We start from the raw sequence: 22366 nt of genomic DNA, 5'->3' as shown, positions 1-22366 counted from the left end.
GCGCTGTCCGGAAAGCAGCGTGGGGCTACGGGTCAAGTCTTTACCGAAAGTTACCTACTTGGATGGGCCGCTTTTGCTCACAGGAACCTGTCCACAGGAACCCACGGACAGGTGGCTGAGGACATCTGTGTGAGGTCAGCCATCAGCGTATCTCAAATGTCCAATGAAAGCGGCTTTGTGGCGAAAGCTGCCCCTGCAGAACACCGTGCACCAAGGGAGGGGCCCGGAGCACAGGCCGTGAGCCCCACGTTTCCTGCAGGTAGTTTCTGTCCTGCTCCTTCCATTTCCCCGGAGCGCCTCCCGAGGCCAGCAGGGTCGGTGCTGGCTGGGAGAGATCTGCAGAGACTCGGTGGGGGTAGGTCTGGACGACGAGCTGCTCTTGACTAGGCCCTGCTGGCATGGACTAGGTCAAGACCAGGCCTAGGGCCAGCAGGCTAGTCAGTTGTAAAGGGCACAGCAAGGGCCCCGGAGCTCGAGCGGGCCCTCTCTCCCATGGGCTCGCTGTTCCTTCCCGCCGCAGCCTGGGCAGCCCCGATCATCTCGGACACCTTCCAGCCTCTGTGCAACTAAGCAGAAGATAGGCCCCCACACCTCGGCCCAACCTGGGCCACCAGGAAGCTCCAGTCCCCAGACTGCCTCTATGGTCAGCAGGGTCCACCTAGACCCTCCTTCCGCTGCTCTGCTTTTCTGAGGGCTGGGTTTCCAGCAGGAGCTCCTCCTCCAGGGGGTTTTCCTGGGTCCCTCCACCCTCCCCTCCTCATCCAGCTCAGTCCTGTGTAGAGGCGCCGGTCCTCCCAGAAGCCCTGCTAAAGTGGACTCCGGTCGCTCAAGAGACCCCAGATTCTAGGGAAGGAGGGGGTTGGGGTAACGAAGGGGAGAAGAGTGGAAAGGAGGCCAAGCCAGAAGTCACTGGGGCAGACTAGGGGTCCCCTGGGCTGAGGCTGACTCCAGAGTGACCCACCTGGCCGGGCAGGGGAGGGGTCTCTGTGAGGGGCCCACAGTAGCAGCCTCTCCAGGACTGGGCAATGTTCCTTCCCAAGGGAGTTCCTGGCCACGGAGGCAGGGGTTGCCCATGGCTGGCTAATGAGGTCACAGAGCTCGGAGGCGTCCCTGCAGAAGAGAGCCAGATACTTTGACAATGAATTTTGACCAGAAAGCTGTGAAATTCCTGGCGAATTTTTACATCAGTGGAGGCCAGCACTGGACTCATGGTTCCCTGAGGCAGAGGCCACTTGTGCCAGCCCGGTAACTTCTCCGGGAGCTGGGTGTGCCGGGGGAGCCACCCGGACGGGACGGCCCTTGGGCTGGGTGGACAGCGCTCCCCCCTCTCCCTTGTAGGCCCAAGGCTACCGTGTTCTTGTGGGGCCCCCAGCCAGGGGCCCCCGGGGAGATGTGGCCCCCGGGAGTGCAGGAGCTCCAGGCTGGCCTCAGGACGGAACCGGGCTTCCTGCAGGAGCACCCGCCTATCTGCGCCCAGAACCGGAGGGAGCTGTGTGAGCAAGGGTCCTGGCTACCCCCACCTCAGTCCGGTCTGGGGAGGCGGGCAGGGCTAGGGAGGCGCCCGCTGAGTCCCCAGGCCCGGAGTTTGCTTCCTGCCAGGGCTGGAACGACGCCCACCCATCGTGACCGACCTGCAGACCCCCGGCCCCGCCAAGTACCCGGTGCCGGACGCTTCCGTGCGCGAGTCCTCCCCGCATCCCCACTTCAGCATCGGCCGCAGACTCCGCACCCGCGGTGCGTGTCCCCTCCCCACCGCCCGCCCCGCCCCGCCCCGCCCCGCCCCGCCCCGCCCCACCGCCCGCCCCCGCCCCCGGAAGCAGGGCTCGGGCCGCCGGCCTTCCCCGCCCCACAACCGCGCTGCCGCTGCTGCAGAGGGCGGTGGCCGCAGGGCGTGGCAGACCTTGTGGTTCCAGAGCGAAAGCCCCTTCACGCAGAAGGCCGACTTTAACCAAGAGCAAAAGGTGGAGGGCCCGCCCGGCTACTCCTGCGGGGGCGGGCCGGGGAGGGGCGGGGCCTGCGGGCGGGCTGGAGGGGGGCCGGGAAGGGGCCTTCGGGGGCGGGCTCGGGAAGGGGCGGAGCTGTGAGGCGGCCGGGCGGAGGGGGCGGGGCCTGCTGGAGGGGCCGGGAAGGGGCGGGGCCCGCGGGAGCAGCCGCAGCCTCTTTCCCCCGCAGTGGCCGTCACCCGCGGACTACCAGCCACTCAGCCCGCCTGCCTTCCCGGCTTTCAGCTGTGGGGTCCGCCGCCCCTCTTCCAAGACAGTTGAGGCCCCCGCCCGCCCTGGGCTGCCGCGGGCCGGGGGTGCGGGTCACCGTCCCCAGCCCCAGCTTCAGGGCCCTCCACAGGCCCCGCGGGACAAGAAGCTTCCCGGCCCTAACACCTACGACATCTTTCCTGGGTGCCGCCTGCAGAACCCGCGCCCGCCCGCCTTCTCCATGAGCCGCTCACCGGCCTTCGCCTCCTGGCTCAGTTCCTGTGAGGAGACCTCCGAGAGAGGAGGCCTGGCCGGGGCAGGGCTGGGGACAGCCTGCGGGGAGCTGCGAGCTGCGCGGCCCCTGGCGCTCTAGCCTAGTGGGCTCCACCTTCTCCCCGCAGCCCGCAGTCCCGGCCCAGCTGCCCACCACGTGGAGGGTTGCTCTAACTCGCGCTTCCCCGCTGCGCCGGGAGTGGTGATCCAGGGTGTCCGAAGACCCAAGCGCCATGACATGGGACCCTTCTGCACGGTGTAGCGCCGCCTCTGCACAGCCGGCCACCCGCTTATTCACAGAACCCTGGTTTCCTTGGGGGCCTTCCCAGGCCTGCCTGGAACTAAGGGCCTCCCCCTCGGCCTTTTGACTCTGTGGGTGTCTCTGACCCACCCTCCTGGCTGACCAACCCCTCTGTGAGCTGTGGACATTGAGGACAGTCCAGCCCAAAGCCCATCTATCCCCCCCCCCCCCCCAATACAGAGATGCTGAAGATTCTTCCCGACTCTCCTGTGTGCTTGACTGGTGAGCTGTCCCACAGATGTGGCCTGCTGCTGACCTGTCATGTTTGGTTTTCCTTGCCCAGGGGTCTCCCTCTGCTTCCCCTTTGGTGCCCTCTTCTCTAGGGCGGGTAGGGTGGCAGCCTGGGGCTTCCTGGCTGGGGATTGCACGGGAGGGGACCCAATGGGCAATACAAGACACCTCCACCCAGGTGTGCTACTCAAGGGACTGGCCAAGCTGCCAGTGTACCCAAGGATCAGTTGTCATCTTGAGGTGAGGTCGGCCTGCCCCATGACCAGGGAGGGTGCAGAGGACCAGCTGGTTCTCCACTTCTTCGGCTCCTGCCCAAAGACCCTGTGAACTTGCCCAGGGCTGTGTAGGCCATACCACAGCCAGCAGACTTCCTGGGCCTTCACTTGTTAGGGTCCTGCCTCTGCCCACAGGAGCAGCCTACCTTTCTACCAAGGGGTTGTCGCCAAGATTGCCTCCCTTAAGGGCCTCACCTGCAGCTGGGGCGGCTCCTATCCCTGCACCCTCCAGGGTTCCTTCCTGTGCCACCCATGTGATGGGCCAGAGCCTGACCCCTTCAAAAAGGCACTGCAACAGTTGATGCTGTGGTGTGGACATCATTCCATCCAACACAGAGGCCAAAGCCAGGGGGTCTGAGTGCAATTTACCTGTCACCTCCTCTAGAGCTCAATTTCGGACGTTGAGCTGCAGCATCCCTGGGAATTAGAGCAGTGGCATGGCAGATGGCCATCCTTAGGCCCGGGGCTGACCAGCTCAGCCTGCAGGCAACAGAGGCAGAGCCATAGAAGGCCTGGCCTTGGGAGCTTGATTCAGGGGAAAGAGGGTGGAAAGCAACCCCCAGGGCTCAAAGTCAGGAGTGGGACCAGCAGGAAGGAGCACTGCCCTCCAGCTGGGCTGAAGAGGGAGGGCTTCCTGGAGGAGGTAGCAGGGGAAGTGACTTTTAAAGATGACCAGGAGTTTGCTGGCAGTAGGAAGGGGATTTCTAGCAGGAAGAACCTCAGAAGACAAAAAGGGAGAGGGGTGATGTTTGGTGTGGCCAAACCCGGGAGGACACAGGGCTGTTTGGGGGGAGCGGGGAGCTGGTGGGCTGAGAGGCCGCAGAGCGCTGAATGCTGGGTCCAGGGGCTTGAACACTAGCAGAGAGGAGCCCAAGGAGAGTGCCCATCAGGCGGTGCCCACTCACGATGCCCAGCTTCTTGCATTGCAAGGGACAAGGGACACCATAAAACCTGAGCCTTGAATTCGCAGTGTGTCAGGATGGACGAGTCAGCCCGAGGGCCACCCGCCTTGGGTTAGCCTTGGGCTTGGATATTCACTGTGATGAGTGAGACACCTGTCCTTGTCCCGATCTCACGCTGTCCCCCAGGTCTCCAGTGGGTCTCCGCTCGGCGCCTCCGGAAGCACGCGGTCTTCGCGACAACCTTGCGCCGCAGCCTCTTCCCCGTCTCTGCTGGGCAAGGAGGAAGCCAAGTTCCAGGGACGCAGGGGGTCGCGCGCCCAGTGCGGCCCGTGGCCGGGGGCAGCGAGGGCGGACGCGCCTCCTGAAGCCAAAATACGGTCCGCGTCGAAAGGCTGATCTCACAGGCCGCTCGCGGGGCTTTTCAGGATTAAAGCCCACGGGGTCAAAACCCCAGTTCCGACCCCGCCGGCAGCCCCCTTCCCGGGTCCCCCGCCCCGGCGCCCCGCAGCGCGCCCCCGTGCCCCCCGAGGAGCCTGAGCCCGAGGATGAGGTCACGCGCAGCGCACGCTCGCGGCCCGGCGGGAGACCCGCGGCGAAGGGCCGCGGCTGGGAGCCTCACCGGGCGGCGGGCCGCGGCGCAGGGGGCGGGGCGCTCGCTCCCAGGAACCTCTGCGCGCCGCCGGCGGCGTTTCCGGGGGACCGTTTGGCCGGCGGACGCGGCCTCGCAGGACGGAAGTGGGCGGCCACGGCTCCGGCGAGCCGCGCTGCCGGCGGGACCTGGCGGAGCTGGAGGGCGCCGGGGAGCGGAGCGCGGGCGGCCCCCGAGGCCCGAGCGAGCGGACGCCGGGGGCGCCTGCGGCGGGCGCGGCGGCGCCGGGGGAGCGCGGCGGGGATGGGGCGCCGGGCCGCGCGGGGGCCGCGGCCTCGGCCATGTTCGCGGGGCTGCAGGACCTGGGCGTGGCCAACGGCGAGGACCTGAAGGAGACGCTGACCAACTGCACGGAGCCGCTCAAGGCCATCGAGCAGTTCCAGGTGCGGCGGCCGGGCTGCGGGGGCTGCGGGGGCTGCGGGGGGCTGCGGGGCCTGCGGGGGGCTGCGGCGGCTGCGGCGGCCGGGGTGCGGGGGACGTGCCTGCGCCGGGCAGCCGAGCGTCCTGGGGTCGCTCCGCGCCCCGGGAGGCGAAGCCGACCCTGCGCCCACCGGCCGCCTCTTTCCCCAGACGGAGAATGGCGTGCTGCTGCCCTCCCTGCAGTCCGCCCTGCCGTTCCTGGACCTGCACGGGACCCCGCGGCTGGAGTTCCACCAGTCGGTGTTCGACGAGCTGCGGGACAAGCTGCTGGAGCGCGTGTCGGCCATCGCCTCGGAGGGCAAGGCCGAGGAGAGGTGCGTGGGCGGTGAGACGCGCAGCCCTCCTCTGGGCCCTGCTGGGGCACTGACCCCCGGGCTGCGCAGCCCTGCTCCGCCGCGAGGTCCGCGCGTGGAGACCCGTCCCCTGTCCTGGCAGCTGCCTGGGGCACGGAGGCCGCCGCTGTGCTCAGAAAGGGCGTCTTCCCAGGTGCAAGAAACTGGAGGACCTCCTGGAGAAGAGCTTCTCCCTGGTGAAGATGCCGTCTCTGCAGCCGGTGGTGATGTGCGTCATGAAGCACCTGCCCAAGGTGAGCTCCACAGGCCAGGCTCAGGGCTTGTTCTGGATCAGGGTGACGGCTTGGAGCTGGGGAGCTGTGCGGAGCCGCCTGCCCAGACCCACAGCTCCGGGGCACGTTCTCCAAGCCAGGCAGAGACAGAAGCTTGGGTTGTGGGACCCACAGCGGCTTGGCAGGAGCTGGCCGTCCGTTGGCCTCTGCCGGGGCCTGGGGTCCAGGCGCAGGCGCAGGTGCCCCTGCTGGTGGGACTGGGCTTGAGGTGGCCGCTGCTGGGGGCGCTGAGGTCTCCTGACCTATCCTGAGGGGTGGCCCATGTGCATGTGTAGGTTCCGGAGAAGAAGCTAAAGCTGGTGATGGCCGACAAGGAGCTTTACCGGGCCTGCGCGGTGGAGGTGAAGCGGCAGATCTGGCAGGACAACCAGGCCCTGTTCGGGGACGAAGTGTCCCCGCTGCTGAAGCAGTACATCCTGGAGAAGGAGAGTGCGCTTTTCAGCACAGAGCTCTCCGTCCTGCACAACTTCTTCAGCCCTTCCCCGAAGACAAGACGCCAGGGCGAGGTGAGGCCGGCCGCACCCTGACCACCCCCTTCCCAGCCGCTTTGGGGACTTCCATTGTTTCGCTCATGGGAAGGGCAGGCTTGTGTGTGTGGCTGGCCAAGGGGCCTTGTGGTGCTGGGCCTCGTGGGGTCTCTTTGCTGTATGTGCTTGGCCCTTGGCGACCTGGCAAGCCTTCCCAGTGATGATCCTCAATTCTTCCTTTGTTCTAGGAGGCTTTGGTTTTCAAGATTTTATTTTTATTTTTATTTTTTATTTTGTTATTATTATTTTTTAAAGATTTCACTTATTTAATTGACAGAGATCACAAGTAGTCAAAGAGGCAGAGAGAGAGAGGGGGAAGCAGGCTCTCCACTGAGCAGAGAGCCTGATGCGGGGCTTGATCCCAGGACCCTGAGATCATGACCTGAGCCGAAGGCAGAGGCTTTAACCCACTGAGCCATCCAGGCGACCCTCAAGATTTTATTTTTAAGTTCTCTCTACATCCAGCATGGGGCTCAAACTCACAGTCCCAAGATCAGGAGTGACACACGCTCCTGACTGACCTTGCCCGACATTTCTCTTTTTTTTTTTTTTTTTTTTAAAGATTTTATTTATTTATTTGACAGAGAGAAATCACAAGTAGATGGAGAGGCAGGCAGAGAGAGAGAGAGGGAAGCAGGCTCCCTGCTGAGCAGAGAGCCCGATGCGGGACTCGATCCCAGGACCCTGAGATCATGACCTGAGCTGAAGGCAGCGGCTTAACCCACTGAGCCACCCAGGCGCCCCATTTCTCTTTTTTTAAAAAAAGATTTTTATGGGTTTTTTTAGAGAGTATGAACATTTGGGAGGAGCAGGGGAGAGGGAGAAGCAGGCTGCCCACTGTGCAGGGGGCCTGATGTGGGGCCTGATCCCAAGACCTTGGGATCCTGACCTGTGCTGAAGGCAGATGCTTAACCACTGAGCCACCCAGGGATCCCTCCTTTTTTCCGTTTCTTTGTCTGACTCCCTTAGTATTTTGGCAAATATTTCTTGAGTCCTGACTTCCTGTTGTAGGTGCTTGCACCCTTCACTGACCCAAGAGGTCTCGGCGTTTGCCTGGGGCAGGCACTACAGAGTGCATGTCTCAGACTGGTCATCTAGAGCTCAAGGGGTGGCCCAGGGCTGCGGAGACATGAGGCTGCAGAGCAAGGCGAAGCAGGGCTGGGGGGTGAGCATGGGCTCTGAAGGGGAGCCTGCTGACCGCCAGGAATCACGCGGCTTATGCGGCTGAGCCGAGAGCACTCGATGAGTAGATCGGGGGCTGAGCTCGGGAGGGCTGGAGGCCACCACGGAGACTTTGGCTTTTCCCAGCACGTTGGGGGTCACAGAAGTCGCCTGACCTGCTCCAGAGTGATGGTGCATGGAGGAGGGCGGCAGTGGGGAGCCACCACACTCTGGTTGAGTGGCGCCAGGTGTTTTGTTGGCCCTTCATTTTCTCGCCGAGGACCGTGGGCTGCTGTGAAGTGGGATCTGACCTGACGCCTCCTGCCTTGGTCTGGCAGTGGGGGCAGTACTACTTCCTGGCTGTGGTCTCTTGCCTTTTCCTCACATTCCCCTCCAAGCCAGTGCCCTCCGGGGGGGGGGGGGGGGGCTGGGTCTTTCTGGCTCTGTGGCCTGCGCCCACTATGAGGGGAGAGGGTATCGCCCACGGCCCTCAGGGTGTGGCTCAGCCACTGGGGCCACGGCTGTGGGCCTAGCTGGCCTCCCCGCCAGTAGCCTGAGCTTCACCACTCTGGCAGGCCAGCTCTGATGCCTGCTAAAGAGACCTTGCCTGGGGCCCCGAGGTTGCCTCCCGCACTCGCTGCCCCGGCCGACCCTGCTGGTCTCTGCCCCGTGTCCAGGCTGTCGGGTCCGTGATGCCTGTTACCCCAGGTTCTGCGCATCCTTCCCAATGTCAAAGCCGGAGGCCCAGCCCTTGTTCGGGAGCAGTGAGCCATGCTCCCTCCTACTGGCCGCGGCGGTGTGGCAGGAACCTTCTGCGAGGGACATGGGGCGGATTGCAGAAGTGGGTGGTCCCTACCGAGGAGCAGGCTAGGTGCTAGATGTGGGACAGGGCCGCCAAGGGGCGTCGTGCTTTGGGACGATGCAGGGAGCCAGGTGGCCCAGGCTGGGCTTCCCTGGGCCCTGTGGCCAGCGTCCCTCCCCTGGGCCTGCATCTCCCTGGGCCAGCTGACCGGGCAAGCAGGCAGCAGACCTCCTGGGCGGCTCTGAGGAGTCTGGGGTCACAGGTCAATGGCCTTTCGGAGAAGCTGGGATCTGATCTCATGTGGGCTTCATCTCCTTAAATGCCAGAAATGCCACCTGCTGACCCAGAGCTGGCATCTTGTGAGAGCGGAGACTCCCGGGTGTCAGGAATGGACCATGCTGCCCGGGGCCGTCAGTGACCCTGTGGCGCGGGCCTCCCCCCCGCCCCCAGGTGGTGCAGAAGCTGACGCAGATGGTGGGGAAGAACGTGAAGCTGTACGACATGGTGCTGCAGTTCCTGCGGACGCTGTTCCTGAGGACGCGCAACGTGCACTACTGTACCCTGCGGGCCGAGCTGCTCATGTCCCTGCATGAGCTGGACGTCGGGGACATCTGCTCCGTGGACCCCTGCCACAAGGTGCTGGCTGCGCCGGCCCCTCCCCTTTCCTTCTGTCTCTTCCCTGTCTGCGCCCCATGCCCAGCGGCCCCTCTGTGCCAGGCCGGGGCCCCCTCAGCCAATTGGACTCCAGGGCAGGGGGCCTCTTCCGGCCCTTATGTCAGAGCCGGCTGCCTCGACCTCCCTTGTGTGCCTGCTCCGTGTCTTCCTCTGCTCCAGTTGGGACCAGCCCCATGGCCCTTCTTGGACGCTTGCTCTGGCTTCTTTTGGGGGTTCTTTGGGGTTTCCCTGGCCACTGGTGCTCCCCTGCTCTAGAGCCCTCCAGGGGCAGGGCTTCCTGTGCTGCCCTTGTCCCCAGTGTGGGTGCTGTGTGTCCTGGGACCGTGTCCCTTCCTGCGGGCTGTGTGGTGTCAGCACGTGAGACTGTAGCCCCCACTCCCACAAGGTGGGCCAGGGAAGGCCCTTGAGGACAGAGCATGCGCAGTATCTCCTCCGCGCACTGACTGGCCCGCGGGGCACGTGGGACCTCGGGCCTGTCTGCCTTTGCACTGAGCTGGGCCTGGACCACGAGGCAGCGAGGCCTGCTGTCCGTGAGACGTGGGTGCCGGCCGTGTTCTCGGATGACGTCCTGATCGTGCTTCCTCCCTGCAGTTTACCTGGTGCCTGGACGCCTGCATCCGTGAGCGCTTCGTGGACAGCAAGAGGGCCCGGGAGCTGCAGGGGTTTCTGGACGGAGTGAAAAAGGGGCAGGAGCAAGTCCTGGGGTAAGGGTGAGCCTTGTGCAGACGCTTCCCCGCCCCCGAGGTCCTGTCGGCAGGTGTCCGGGCGAGCAGGCTCTGTCTGCAGTTCATTCTAGTACGTCTCGGAACTACCGGGTGCTCGTGCGCACCGCTGAGGCCCAGGTGCTGTGGCTGAGGCTCTCGGAGTCTCCGGGAAGCCTGGGCCTGGGCCAGGGCATGGGTGTGACAGAGGGCTGGGCGTTCGGCCCCGTCCCAGGGGCCTGCTGTGCTGGGGGGATCTGGCTCCCAGCACTGTTTTCTCTCTCTGTCTCTGGGGGGGGTCCAGCATGTGCTTCCAGAATCGGGGTCAGGTTTTCAGAACCAAAATGGGAACTTAATTTTTTAAAAAAGGTTTTTTGACTCTTTAGTGTTTTGAGTACGTCAGAGATGAGTTACGAATGGCAGAGTTGTTCCGGGAAGGGATCCAGAGCAGGTAGACAGGCTTGCTCTGTGTGGAGGGACCCTTCTCCCCGGCCTGAGGCCAGGCCACGGAAGCACAGTGTGCCTGTCCTCGCAGGGACCTGTCCATGATCCTGTGTGACCCCTTTGCCATCAACACGCTGTCGCTGAGCACTGTCCGCCACCTGCAGGAGCTGGTCGGCCAGGAGACGCTGCCCAGGGTGAGCGTGCCAGGCTGGCTGCCCGCTGCCTCTGGGTAGGGCTGCGGGCATGGACTGCTTGCTGCTGGTCAGGTGTGCACGTGCTCCTCCTGGTGGCCGGTGGGCATGTGGAGCCTGGGAGCGAAGTGGCTGGTAGTGGCTGCGCCAGGAGGACCCAGCGGCAGTGGGGGGTGTCCGCGGGGGAGGGAGGCCCCCCGAGCACGTGTTGAGTGTTGAGGCCTGTGCTTCCCCGCAGGACAGCCCAGATCTCCTCCTGCTGCTCAGGCTGCTGGCCCTGGGCCAGGGGGCGTGGGACATGATCGACAGCCAGGTCTTCAAGGAGCCCAAGATGGTAACAGTACTGGGGTGCGATTGTGTCTGTGACCTTTGCGAGAGGGTCTGTGGGGCTGAGGAAGATGAGCAAGGTGGGGCCTTGGGAGGCGGGATGGAGGACCGGGCCTTTAGGTCGCCGTCCAGAAGATCTTGATGTGAGGTGGGTGGGTGAGGGCCGGGGTATGGGCCAGGACAAAAGCAGGGCTGTGCTGGACAAGTTTGGGGTCTTCTCCCGGCCTAGGAGGTGGAGCTCGTCACCAGATTCCTGCCCATGCTCATGTCCTTCGTGGTGGACGACCATACCTTCAACGTGGATCAGAAGCTCCCGGCCGAGGAGAAGGCCCCCGTCTCCTACCCAAACACGCTTCCGGAGAGTTTCACCAAGTAGGGGCTCGGAGGCGTGGGCGGGGTGCCTCGCCCTCGGGCTCCCCGCAGAAGGCCCTGCGGCGCGAGCGAGTGGCTCGGGGCTGACCTGTCCTCGCCGGCGCAGGTTCCTGCAGGAGCAGCGCATGGCCTGTGAGGTGGGACTCTACTACGTGCTGCACGTCACCAAGCAGAGGAACAAGAACGCGCTGCTCCGCCTGCTGCCAGGGCTCGGTGAGTGCAGGCAGGCGCCCGCCTCGGTGCGGCCCTGGTCTTCCGAAGTCGCTCTGGTACAGGGGCGAGCCCAGCCTGGTAGACTCAGACACCCCTTGCCACGGTCGCCGTTTGTGGAGGGGACCTTTCTGCTGTGCTGCTTCCCAGCTGGCGAGGGAGGGGTTGTCCCTCTAGTCCCTGCGACGTGGACAGGGCCCACCCCAGATGATCTCGGGCCACAGGCGCTGTGGGGCGGGGGGCTTCTTGGTAGGAAGAAGAGGGCAGGGCCCGAGTGGACCCCTTTGGGAGTAAGCTGCAGGCCAAGCTAGGGAGGGGGCGTTCCGGAGCACCCGGCTTTCCCACTGCTGGCCGCAGGCTCGTCTGGGGTGTTGAGGCTGCTTTGGAGAGTTGTCGCCCGTCCCTTGCTGAGCCTGTTTCTGGGTCATTGATGGCTCTGGGGATGGCGCGTGTGTCACGTTCCCCGTGTTCTGTTTGTGAAGGAAGCTGTTCGGTCTTCATTTATCTCCAGCTCCCATCTGAGTGAGCAGCACGAACTTGTTTTCTTACCAGAGGCCAGAGGATGAAGTGCGTCTCCCAGGGCTTCAGTGGAGCTGCAGGCAGGGCCGGCTCCTTCTGGAGGCTCCGGGGAGAACCCGTGTCCTTGTCGTCAGCTGCTAGGGCCCGCCCACACCTGGGCCCCTGGTTGGGTCTTGCAGGTCCCCCTCCCAGTGGCTCTCACCCCGTGTCCCTCTGACCCCGGCCTCCTCCGTGCAGCAGAGTGCTCCTGGGTGGTGTCAGGCCCGTCCTGGGGCTTCTGACCACGTGAGGGAATGCTCTCACCACTTTTGGATCAGAGCGTGGACACGTCTTGGGCTGTCCTCCTCCTGGCCACAGAGGCTAGAGCTTTTGAGTATGTTTCTGGAAGCTTCTAAGAGTGCAGGTGCAAATAATCTGCCTTTCTCATTTCTGTTCATTTCAGTACTTTTGTTTCTTTCTGCGGTCTCCAGGCGTGGGTTAGATGCGGGGGTGTCCTGCCTGCCTCAGGAGCTCCCACGTCCCCCAGCCCCACAGTGCTGCCCAGTGGGCAGGGATGCAGGCCTTTCCTTGTTCCTTGGTGGCATTAGTGGGTGTTAGAATGGATGTCGAGTTAAATTCTTTTCTGCTTTTTTTTTTCCTTAGCTTTTTCTCTTTTTTTAAGAGACTTTGTCAGAGCGCGAGCAGGAGCGGGGGAGCGGCAGGCAGAGGGAGGAGCAGGTCCCCGCCGAGCAGGGAGCCTGACATGGGACCTCATCCCAGCACCCGGGGACCACGACCTGAGCCGAAGGCAGACACCCAACCGACTGAGCCACCCAGGCACCCCTATTTTTTAGCTTTTTATTGTGAGAATTTTTTTTTTTAAGATTTTTTTTTATTTATTCATTTGACAGTGAGAGATCACAAGTAGGCAGAGAGGCAGAGAGAGAGAGGGGGAAGCAGGTTCCCCGCTGAGCAGAGAGCCTGATGTGGGGCTCAATCCCAGGACCCTGAGATCATGACCCGAGCCGAAGGCAGCGGCTTAACCCACTGAGCCACCCAGGCGCCCCTTATTGTGAGATTTTTTTTTTTTTTTTTTAAAGATTTTATTTATTTGTCAGAGAGAGCGAGCGAGAGCGAGCACAGGCAGACAGAATGGCAGGCAGAGGCAGAGGGAGAAGCAGGCTCCCTGCTAAGCAAGGAGTCCAATGTGGGACTCGATCCCAGGACGCTGGGATCATGACCTGAGCCGAAGGCAGCTGCTTAACCAACTGAGTCACCCAGGCGTCCCTATTGTGAGAATTTTTGATGAAATCACAGAGCACCACACGGTGGAGCCCAGGGCCTGCCGCCTGCCTGCATGGGGGCCGTGGAGGCGGTCTGGACGTGAACCCAGACTCGGCATCGCAGCAGCTGTGAGGGACCTAGCAGGTGTCTCTACAGAAGACGGGTGCTGTCAGAAACCATGATGCCACCGTGGCCACATGTGGGGCCAGGTCTTGGCGCTGCGCGCAATTGCCCGGCCGCCCCGTGGTGTTCTGTGGGTAGTTTGCGCCAATCGGGAAGTGTATCACTTCCAGCTCTCGTGTTTCCTTGTTACCTCTAGGGTTTCCCACCATCTGTAGGCTTCTGTGGGATTTGTTGGGACTTGGTGGGCAGTGTCCCCTGTTGTGACTGTGGACCTGCCTGGGTGTCCTGTCCACTCAGATGTGGGGCAGGAGCCCACCCCGGCTGTGTCTGGCCGCACCTGGGTCCACTCACGCTTTGGGTGCCGCTGGCGTCGCTCCGTCAGCCCTGAGGGCCCTGGCGGTGGTACAGCACTTGTGTTTGTGTGCGCGTCCCCTTGTGGCCTGCCCTCCGGCTGGGGCTCTGACCCTCGGCTGTGCGCGTAGGCGTTCTTGTCTCTGCTTGTCGTTGAGGCTCCCTGGTAGTCACTTCCGCTGTTTCTTTTAAGTTCTGGAGTTGGTGGCTTCGAAGCATGAAGTCACTTTCCGGTGTCGTCTCTCTCTCAGAACCAGCCGTCAGGTCAAGCTCGTGGGCTGGGCCGTGGCGCTTGGCCAAGGGTCACAGCCACTGGAGATGGGCTCTCCTGCCCTGCCTGGCCCGGTCCTCACACCGTAGTCTGCTTCACCACCTACGCCAGGGCCCCTGTCCGCCCCCTGCCCCGTCCACCTGGCCTGTGCGGGTCCCTGGTTCTGGCTTGCAGGCACACTCCAGGGGCAGGGCTGACAGGGCGGGCGGGGCTGACCTGGGCTGTGCTTGCAGTGGAGACCTTCGGTGACCTGGCCTTTGGTGACATCTTCCTGCACCTGCTCACGGGGAACCTGGCGCTACTGGCGGACGAGTTCGCCCTGGAGGACTTCTGCAGGAGGCTCTTTGACGGCTTTTTCCTCACAGCCTCGCCCAGGTGCCCGCTCCGGCCCCTGTCCCCTGTCCACAGTGCCCCTGCCCGGGGTGGTGGTGGGCGCGGCTCAGCTGCAGGGGCGGGGCGTGTGGCGCAGCTGGCGGCGGGGGGTGGGGGGGTGGGGGGGGTCGCGGTGGGCTCTGGGTCACCGCAGCGCGGCCCCTCCCCCAGGAAGGAGAGCGTGCAGCGGCACGTGCTGCGGCTCCTCCTCCACCTGCACCACCGGGTGGCGCCGTCCACGCTGGACGCCTTGCGCAAGGCGCTGGAGCCCACAGGCCAGGTGCGTGCCCCGGCCCTCTCCTTGCGTGCATGTACCCCACGTGGAGGTGTCCCGAGTGCCCCTGGGGCCTGCCCCACAGCCACACGCTTTCCCCCACAGAGCGGAGAGGCGGTGAAGGAGCTTTACTCCCAGCTGGGAGAGAGGCTAGAGCAGCTGGAGCACCGGAAGCCCAGCCCGGCCCAGGCCACGGAGACGCAGGCGCTGGAGCTGCCCCTCCCGGCTGTGTCCACTCCCACTGGGCTGGGAGGCTTCCCGGGGACCACTCAGGACCGGGCCGGGCCCCTGGCGGGTCTGTGACGTTGGCTGGCCAGTAGGCGTTCCCCTGGACTTGGAGTGTTGGGACCCTGTCTCTCCTGAAGGCAGAAGGGCTGCTCGTGGGCTGGGCTGGCTGGAGCCGGGCACTCGGCCCCGGACGGCCTGTGCGGGGCAGCCTGCTGCTGGGCCTCAGCCCCACCCTGACCTGGATCCTGGGGCCCGCGTTTGCTCCTTGGAGGCCCTTGGCTGCTTCCCTGGAGGACCGCGCTGGGTGTGATGGACCCAGCTGGCTCCTCGAAGTCACTCCCAGGCTGTGGGGAGCTTCCGGCCTGTTCCTGCCTCATGGTGTGAGTTTCCGCTTCTGTAGGGAAGACAGACTGGCTGCAGTTGTTATTAGGAAAAAGCTACCTTTTTTCCACGGGAGAGGGCAGGGGGACCCAAGCCTGAGGGAAGGGGCGGGCCCAGCTCCGTGGGCCCAGATCAGCCAGTGCTCTGCTGGGTGCGGGCATCTGCCGATGGGATCGTCTGCTCTGGGAGCGCCCGAGTGTTTCACAGGACGGTGTGGCCGGTCCACGGCTCCACAGGGAAGCGGCCGGCAGTACCCTGTGTCGCTGAGGAACAGCTGCCTCAGTTTACCCCGGAGCGGTGAGCTCCTTGCTCAGCCGCACCATCTTGGTCATGTGCAAGCTGTTGTGCACTGTGAGCCTTAACGTATGTAAATAAAAGGTGTTTGGGTAAACCCAGTGGTTGAGCTGTTGGTGGGCATACCCGAGCGTTGGACGTGGGGCAGGTGGGTGGGCACCTTAAGGGCATGTCTGCCTCTGTAGGCCACGGTTTGGATGCCCGCGCCTGTCCCTGGGAGGAGGGACATCCTTAGGCAGGACAGGTGTGTGGGTGGAGGTGGTGGGGGATGGTCCTCTTGCATTTGCTTCCGTTTTCCCTAGAAAGCAGAGAGCCAGGCAGGCCCTCACCCGGCCACACCTGTGCTAGGATCATGGGACATGGGCAGGGCCTGGATAATGTCCTTCGCCCCTGGTCCCAGGAAGCCTGACAGCACCAACGTCTGTGTGGTGGGTTAGGTGCCCAAGGCCCCAAGCACGCGCCCCTATGCAGAAGAGGGGCGGCAGTCCTGGGGAGCCAGGCCCCACAGCTGGAGAGGAGGATGTGGAGAAGCTGTGCTTCCTCCGTGCGGTGACCCTGCCCGAGGGCACTGAACCGATGGGCAAACAGGAACTCCCATATTTCGGACAGAATGAGAGCTCCCAAGCCCTAAGAGCCACGTTTCCCCGATGCTGGTCACAGGGAAGTGTCGCTCTCGGCCCGCAAGAACGACTCGGAGACTCACGTAGCGGCGAACCTTCTTCTTTAATCGCTTTTTATCTTTCTCCCCTCTACCCTCGGCGCATGCGTTTTTATACAGGCAGTGTTACCCAGTCACAATGCAGTGCTCATGCACCTCCCGCGAGAGTGGACCTAAATGAACAGCCAATCATATTCAGTCCCTTACGGCTCTTAGAGTAGGCCTCCTGTACCGGCTCCCGACAGGGAAGCCGGGAGCAGGGGAGGGGGGCAGCTGCAGGGGCAGTGTGCTGGGCAGGGAGCCCTTGTGGGCAAAGGGAGGCTGAGGACAGATCGGGGGGCTATTGGCATGAGGTTGGGGGCCACAGCGGGCCAGCCAAGGGGCGCTGGACTGCCGGTGTCAGAGGGACACAGGGCCAGACTAGCCTGGGCTCACTACGGCTTGCTGAGCTCACTCTTCGGGAGGGCCAAGGTGCAGTGCTGCCCTTGGTCAGAATGGGAAGAGCAGGAGGTCACTCGGGAAGGCCCATCTGTGCAGGGCTGGGAGTAGGGCTGGGCAGGGACACAGGAGCCCCCACCTGCCTTAGGTTTTTCTGAATTTGCTCCCTGACCAGGATGCTGATCTATGCCCGCGGGTGTTCCCCCAGCTCTAGAATTTCTGTCCCAGTGTGGTCGACCGTCCTTGGGGTGGGAGGGCTGGGGGGGGGGCAGAAGGGAAAGGGGCATGGGGGAAGGGAGGCCCTGGAAGAGGAGGAGGGGCGGCAGGAGAGGGAATGGAGCTCTACTCTGGGAGCCCCCAGGTTGGGGCCGGGGAGGGGAAGAAAGCGGGACTGGGGAAACCCCACTAGGCACGTGGTCCCCTCTGCTCTTGCTCGGCTGCCCTCCCCGTGTGGGGTCAGGCGCAGGAGATGTCCCCGGGGAAGTAAGAGTTCTGTGGAGGACAGGCTGACACGCAAGGGGCTGTGGGATCCCAGAGGAGGGGTGCTCCCTTAGCCTTACCGGGAGACAAGGACCAGCCAGGAGGGCTTCAGGGCCAAGGAGGACAGGTGCCCCAGGACGGAGGAACCTGGGCCAGCCAGCCAGACCGCCCCCTCTGGCGCCTCCCTCCAGCCCACGCCCCGCCCTCCTGCCACGCCCCTGACTCACTTCCTTTCCGACGAGCCAGCGGAAACCTCCCCGGGCTTCCTCCCCTCCCGCTCCCCAGGGACTCGCAGGTGCCGCTGCCCCTCTAGGCCCGAGCAGGCCGGGCCAGACCCCTGACCCCTCTGGAACCGTCCCCAGGACCCTGGTGTTTTCTGTGTCCTGAGCTGCAGCCCCGGCATCTGGCCTGGGCAGGGGGCTGCCCTTGGGCTGGGGGCCAGCAGGAGCTTCACCTGACAGCGGCAGGTATGGGGCGGGTGGGGGCCAGGGAGACTGTCCCGCCTGTCTTCAGCTCCGTCTCCCGGCGGCTCTTGCTCCGCTTCTCAGCTCCGTCTCCGGCGGCTCTTGCTCCGCTTCTCTGCGTCTTTTTGTCCATCTTCCCACGCCACCCCACCGCACCCCACTAGTCTGGGGGGGGGGGTCCCTGCTGGCCGTTCCATCAGTGTGCACTGGAGGGATGTTGGGAGGTTCCCAGTTTGGGGGAGTGAGGCCTGGGCCCGTTCTCAACAGAAGTTCCGGCCAGATCCCCCCTCCCCCTTCAAGCGTTTTTTAGTGTGTGTGGGAGGTCTCCGGACTCTAGGGGCGCTTGGGCCTCTGCTTCTCTTGGTTCCCACTTGGAATTCGGAGGGCCCCTGGCGCCTGGCAGTCGGACCCGTGGGCGGGCAGCGGGGTCTCGCCTTGACCCTTCTTCACCCTAATCGGCGCCTAGTTGGCACCGACTTCTCCTCCAGGAAGCCGGCTGGCTTCCCGATAAGCGGCGCCCTCCCCCCTCCGCCACTTCCTCAAGGCCAGCGGCTGTTTATGGGAGGACCCGAGAGATTTGCATTGGGGCCCCGCCGGGGAGCCGCTTCCTGGTCAGCGGGGCCAGACCCAGGCTCTGGCGAGGCCGGCACCGGGACCACCCCCCATGACCCCCGACCCCGCCGAGCTCCCTGGGGACCTCCCAGAGGGGTGAGGTCATTCTGGGGAAGGGTCCCAGTTGGCCGGGCTGAAGTCTGGAGACCCTCTCCATCTTCCTGTTGCAGGGAGGGCGACCTGCATGCCGAGCGCCGCCTCTGCACCATGGACGGCGTCCAGGCCAGTCTGGAGCCTGCGGCCGCGGGCCCCAGCATCCCCGGCCCGAGCGTGATCGCGCCGCTGCGCGCCGTGGTCCGCCTGCGTCGCCGCGTGTGCCTCCTGCGCAAGCGGCGCCTCCTGCCGCCGGGCGCAGGGCCGGCCTCCGGGGCTGGAGCGGCCAGAGCCGGCTGCAGCTCAGGGGCGCCGCGCGCCGACCGGGACCGGCCGCAGGTCTTCACCTTCGACGGCCCGGCCGAGCTGCCGTCCAGGACGCCGCGCAAGAGGCGCCGGCGCAGCCGCGTGGTGCTTTACCCGGAGCCCTCGCGCAAGTGCCGGCCTCACGCCGAGCGCCGGAGCCGCGCGCAGCGCTGCCTGGTGTTGCTGGTGGCCGTCGTGGGCTTCCAGGTGCTCAACGCCATCGAGAACCTGGACGATAACGCGCAGCGCTACGACCTCGACGGGCTGGAGAAGGCGCTGCAGCGCGCCGTGTTCGGGCAGCCGGCCGCCGTGGGGCGCATCGTGGCGCTGCTGCGGGACTACCTGGCCACGCACGTGCACAGCCGCCCGCTGCTTCTGGCGCTGCACGGGCCCAGCGGCGTGGGCAAGAGCCACGTGGGCCGCCTGCTGGCGCGCCACTTCCGCGCGGTCCTCGAGGACGGCGCGCTGGTGCTGCAGTACCACGCGCGGCACCACTGCCCCGAGCCGCGGGCGGCGCAGGCCTGCCGCGAGCAGCTGGCCGGGCTGGTGGCCGACGTGGTGGCGCGGGCCGAGGTGGAGGAAAAGACCCCGCTAGTGGTGCTGGACGAGGCCGAGCTGCTGCCGCGGGCGCTGCTGGACGAGCTGCGGAGCCTCCTGCAGCCGCAGCGGGCCCACCACTTCCACAACGCGGTTTACGTGCTCCTCAGCAGCGCGGGCGGCGCGGACATCACGCGCTTCGTGCTGCGCAACGCGTCGGCTGCGCGGGCCCGGCGCCCCGACGGGGACCCGGACAGGGCGGCCGCGCTGCGCGCCGAGGAGGAGCTGCGCGCGGGCCTGCGGGCGCTCCTGGTCCGCGAGCACCCGCTGTGGCAGGCCGCGGCCATCGTGCCCTTCCTGCTGCTGGACAAGCAGGACGTGGTCAGCTGCTTCCGCGAGGAGATGGCCGCGGAGGGCTTCTTCCCGGAGCAGGCCCGCGCCGAGCTCCTGGCGGCGCAGCTCAGCTACTACCGCGTCGCTGGCCGTGAGTTCGCCGTCACCGGCTGCAAGCAGGTGGTGGCCAAGGTCAATCTCTTGTAGCACAGCCTTAGCAGGTCATGGCGGTCGCCAGTGGGCCGGCGGGACTCTTGGGTTGGGGGCGGCAGTAGGAGGGAGGGGACCCTGCGGATTTGCCCGAGGCCTCGAATGAATCTGTCTGCAGCCCCCACTGCCCTCCCCCAAGCTGCTTTCACCCTGGGACCTAGGGAGGCTGGCGGGGCTGGGGCAGTTCTGTGCCGGCCACTTCCAATAACAGTTCCCCCTGAGCCCCCAGTGTGCCACCTCCTGGTTCTTAATTCAGTCCCCATTTCTGAGCACCTGCCCTGTGCCCCTCGCAGCAGGCATCCCGGCAGGCGAGCGTTCCCATCTCCTTGCTCCAGGGAGAAAGTGCGTGGCTTCCAGGGAGGGTCTGTAGCTGGTCCCCTGCAGCTGGCGGTGACTTCAGCTCTGCGGGAGGCCTGCAGCCGCCGTCACACACGCTCGTGCACACTCCCGTCCAGCCCTTGCACACCTGCTCACCCCGTGGGCCCCGAAGTCCTGGATGCTCCTCACGATACCGCCCTGGGTTTGTCCCGGATTCCAGGGCCCAGGAGCTGCTGGGAAGACGGGATGTGTGGGGGTTTCCTCGCGAAGAGCTCACCCAGTGGAATCCGCAGGACGCTCTGGACGGCGGGGAGAACTCTCTCAGGGTGACAGGGGCGCTGCCCCGGTCACCACCTTGCTCCAGGACGGGGAGCTGGGATGGGCCTTAGGGTAGAGATCACGCAGGCCCACCGCAGAGCTTTCAGGCTTTCAGGCGCTGCGGGCTCCTTTTGCGCGTTTCTCCCGGAGGGCGGTGATCGCGTTGAAGCACCCCCGCCCCCGGTTATCGCAGCCTCAGCCCTGGGGTGGCCTCAGTGCTGCCGCCTGGTGGCCGCGCGTGTCGGCGGGGGCCGCGGGGTCTGGGGGCGGCGGAGCGGGGACACGTGCGGCCAATGCCAGCGGGGACCCGGGGAGCAGAGGCGAAGCTCCAGCTGGCCGGGCCCCCCGCGTCAGAGCTCAGCACACCCCCGGGGCCCGCAGACCCGGGCACCAGCACAGGCCGCTCCGGAGGCTCCCGCCGTGGGGAGAAGCCCCCGCCCAGTCCCAGGTCGCGGGTTCTCTCCCAGCGCGGTTGTCTGTGGCCCTGGGCGGAGGTCTGCCCATAGGACAGGGAAGCTGCTGGGCCGGACCGGCGGCCAGGGGGACCCAAGTGGCAAGGGCGGACGGCTCTGGGCTGGTCCGGAGAAGTTTTGCGAACTCCTGGGGCTGGGCATGGGTGCAGGGGGAGGGGACGTGCAGGCGACATTTGGAAGCTTTTCCCCCCACCAGGTGGGGGGAGGCGTGGCCAGGTCTGTCCACCCCGCAGCACTTGCCGGCCGCTGGGGAAAGGAGCCGGTGTCCAGTTCCAAGGCTCCTGGGCCTGCCCCTGCATCCGGGTGAGGGACACAGGCACATGGTCCTCCGGGCTTACACTTCTTGTGGGACTTTGTCTTTGTCTTTTATGCTTTTCTATACCTTGCTGTATTTTTAGTTTTTGGTAGTGGATCCCCTCAGGGCCCCGTCCGTCTCCTTAATCGGCTGGCAGGTATACCCCGGAGAGAGGACTCACAGCCCCGCTTGGGCCGGGAACCCAGGGGCGCCGGAGTGAGGGCCGCACTGCTCTCTCTCCACCCTCAGAGCCGTCTCACCGGACACTCCCCTCTGCCCTTTCATCCACCCCCTTGTCAGACATTATATGTAATTTTTAAATTTTATTTTATTGATGTATTTATAAACTAGTTCCCTCTTTTTCCCGGGCTCTGTAATTCCCATTCTGCTAGAAACCAGCTTCTCGGGTTCTCTCTGTGCCGGTGGGACGGTTTCCCAGCCGTGGGTCAGTTCATGTTCCCTGGGCTGGGACCGCTGGTAGGACTCGATGCTTGAAGACTTACTTGGCTCTTGTTGGGCTTTTTCCCTTAGAACTTGATTTTATTAAAAAAATAATAATAATTTTTTTTTTTTTTCTTTTTAAGCAGGCTTCCTACCCAACTCAGGGCTTGAACTCATGATCCTGAGATCAAGACCTGACTGAGATCAGGAGTCTGAGTCACCCAGGTGCCCATGATTTTGTCAAATTCTTTGGAAAACCTTTTCGGATTTTCACGGGAATCAGGCTCATCCGCAGGTTGGCGTGGGGCGTGTGCTGCTGTCACCCCGCCATGCGGCTGACAGGCCTGATTCGCGTATTAAAACTCATGTGTGTAATGTTCCGCCAACAGATCTGGCTCACATTTATGAATTTATTCCTAAAAACCATAGGTTTGGCTGGTATTGTAAAGGGTTAATTCTCCCAAGCGAGCACCCGGCCGCGAAGCAGGGCACAGAAACAGAACAGCTTGATAGAAGTAGCGTTCATATGACACAAAATTGACCCATTCAAGTGGGTGATTTAATGATTTTTAGTAAATTTGCAGAGTTGTGCAGATAATGCCACAAGTTAGGCTTAGGGTCTTTCCGCGACCTCAGAGAGCCCAACCTGCTTATTCTCCATGAACACCTGTTTCCGCCCCTTCCTCAGAAAACCGCTCATTCTGTCTCCTGAGGTCTGCCTTTTCTACAAGGCGTTTCCTATATGTGGACTGTGTTTAGCTTTTGGTGCCTGGCTTCTTTCCCTTAGCATATGGCTTTTGAAGTTCACCCAAGCCATAGGCCTTGGCTGCCCGGGTGCCCTCCTTTCTGCCACTGACCAGTGTGCCGTCGTGTGGACCAGACATTCCGTGCGCACTTGGACCGCTTGCACTTGTTGGAGATTAGGCATAAGTCGTGCAAGGAACTCTTGCCCCAAATTTCTTTGTACATACATTTTCCTTTATCGTGAATAAATACCAAAGAGTAGAATTGCTGAGTCACATGAACATTTCGTGCG

The 22366-nt window shown here is 64.0% G+C and overlaps 3 protein-coding genes across 3 annotated transcripts; all 3 read left to right on the top strand.

Annotated features, from left to right (window-relative positions):
• The first annotated feature begins 1100 nt into the window (after positions 1–1100).
• STPG3 (sperm-tail PG-rich repeat containing 3) lies at positions 1101–2961 on the top strand. The gene is made up of 6 exons (XM_059141664.1): positions 1101–1245; positions 1339–1493; positions 1600–1734; positions 1873–1961; positions 2173–2473; positions 2594–2961. Exons 1-6 carry the CDS (start codon positions 1139–1141, stop codon positions 2725–2727), a joined length of 921 nt encoding a protein of 306 aa, XP_058997647.1. The 5' UTR covers positions 1101–1138; the 3' UTR covers positions 2728–2961.
• Positions 2962–4913: 1952 nt separating this feature from the next.
• On the top strand, positions 4914–15451 carry NELFB (negative elongation factor complex member B). Its single transcript, XM_059141651.1, has 13 exons — positions 4914–5206; positions 5394–5557; positions 5730–5829; positions 6144–6374; positions 8809–8994; positions 9625–9737; positions 10270–10372; positions 10608–10703; positions 10926–11068; positions 11175–11281; positions 14039–14180; positions 14349–14457; positions 14557–15451. The coding sequence occupies exons 1-13, from the start codon at positions 5105–5107 to the stop codon at positions 14752–14754; spliced, it is 1794 nt and encodes a 597-aa protein (XP_058997634.1). The 5' UTR covers positions 4914–5104; the 3' UTR covers positions 14755–15451.
• A 1693-nt stretch (positions 15452–17144) lies between these two features.
• On the top strand, positions 17145–19706 carry TOR4A (torsin family 4 member A). The gene is made up of 2 exons (XM_059141740.1): positions 17145–17397; positions 18177–19706. Exon 2 carries the CDS (start codon positions 18214–18216, stop codon positions 19480–19482), a length of 1269 nt encoding a protein of 422 aa, XP_058997723.1. The 5' UTR covers positions 17145–17397; positions 18177–18213; the 3' UTR covers positions 19483–19706.
• Positions 19707–22366: the final 2660 nt, after the last annotated feature.

Source organism: Mustela lutreola, chromosome 12 (genome assembly GCF_030435805.1).
Source record: "Mustela lutreola isolate mMusLut2 chromosome 12, mMusLut2.pri, whole genome shotgun sequence".
Taxonomy (NCBI): domain Eukaryota; kingdom Metazoa; phylum Chordata; class Mammalia; order Carnivora; family Mustelidae; genus Mustela; species Mustela lutreola.
Note: the sequence above shows the minus strand (reverse complement) of the source record. Positions and strands in the feature narration are given on the sequence as shown.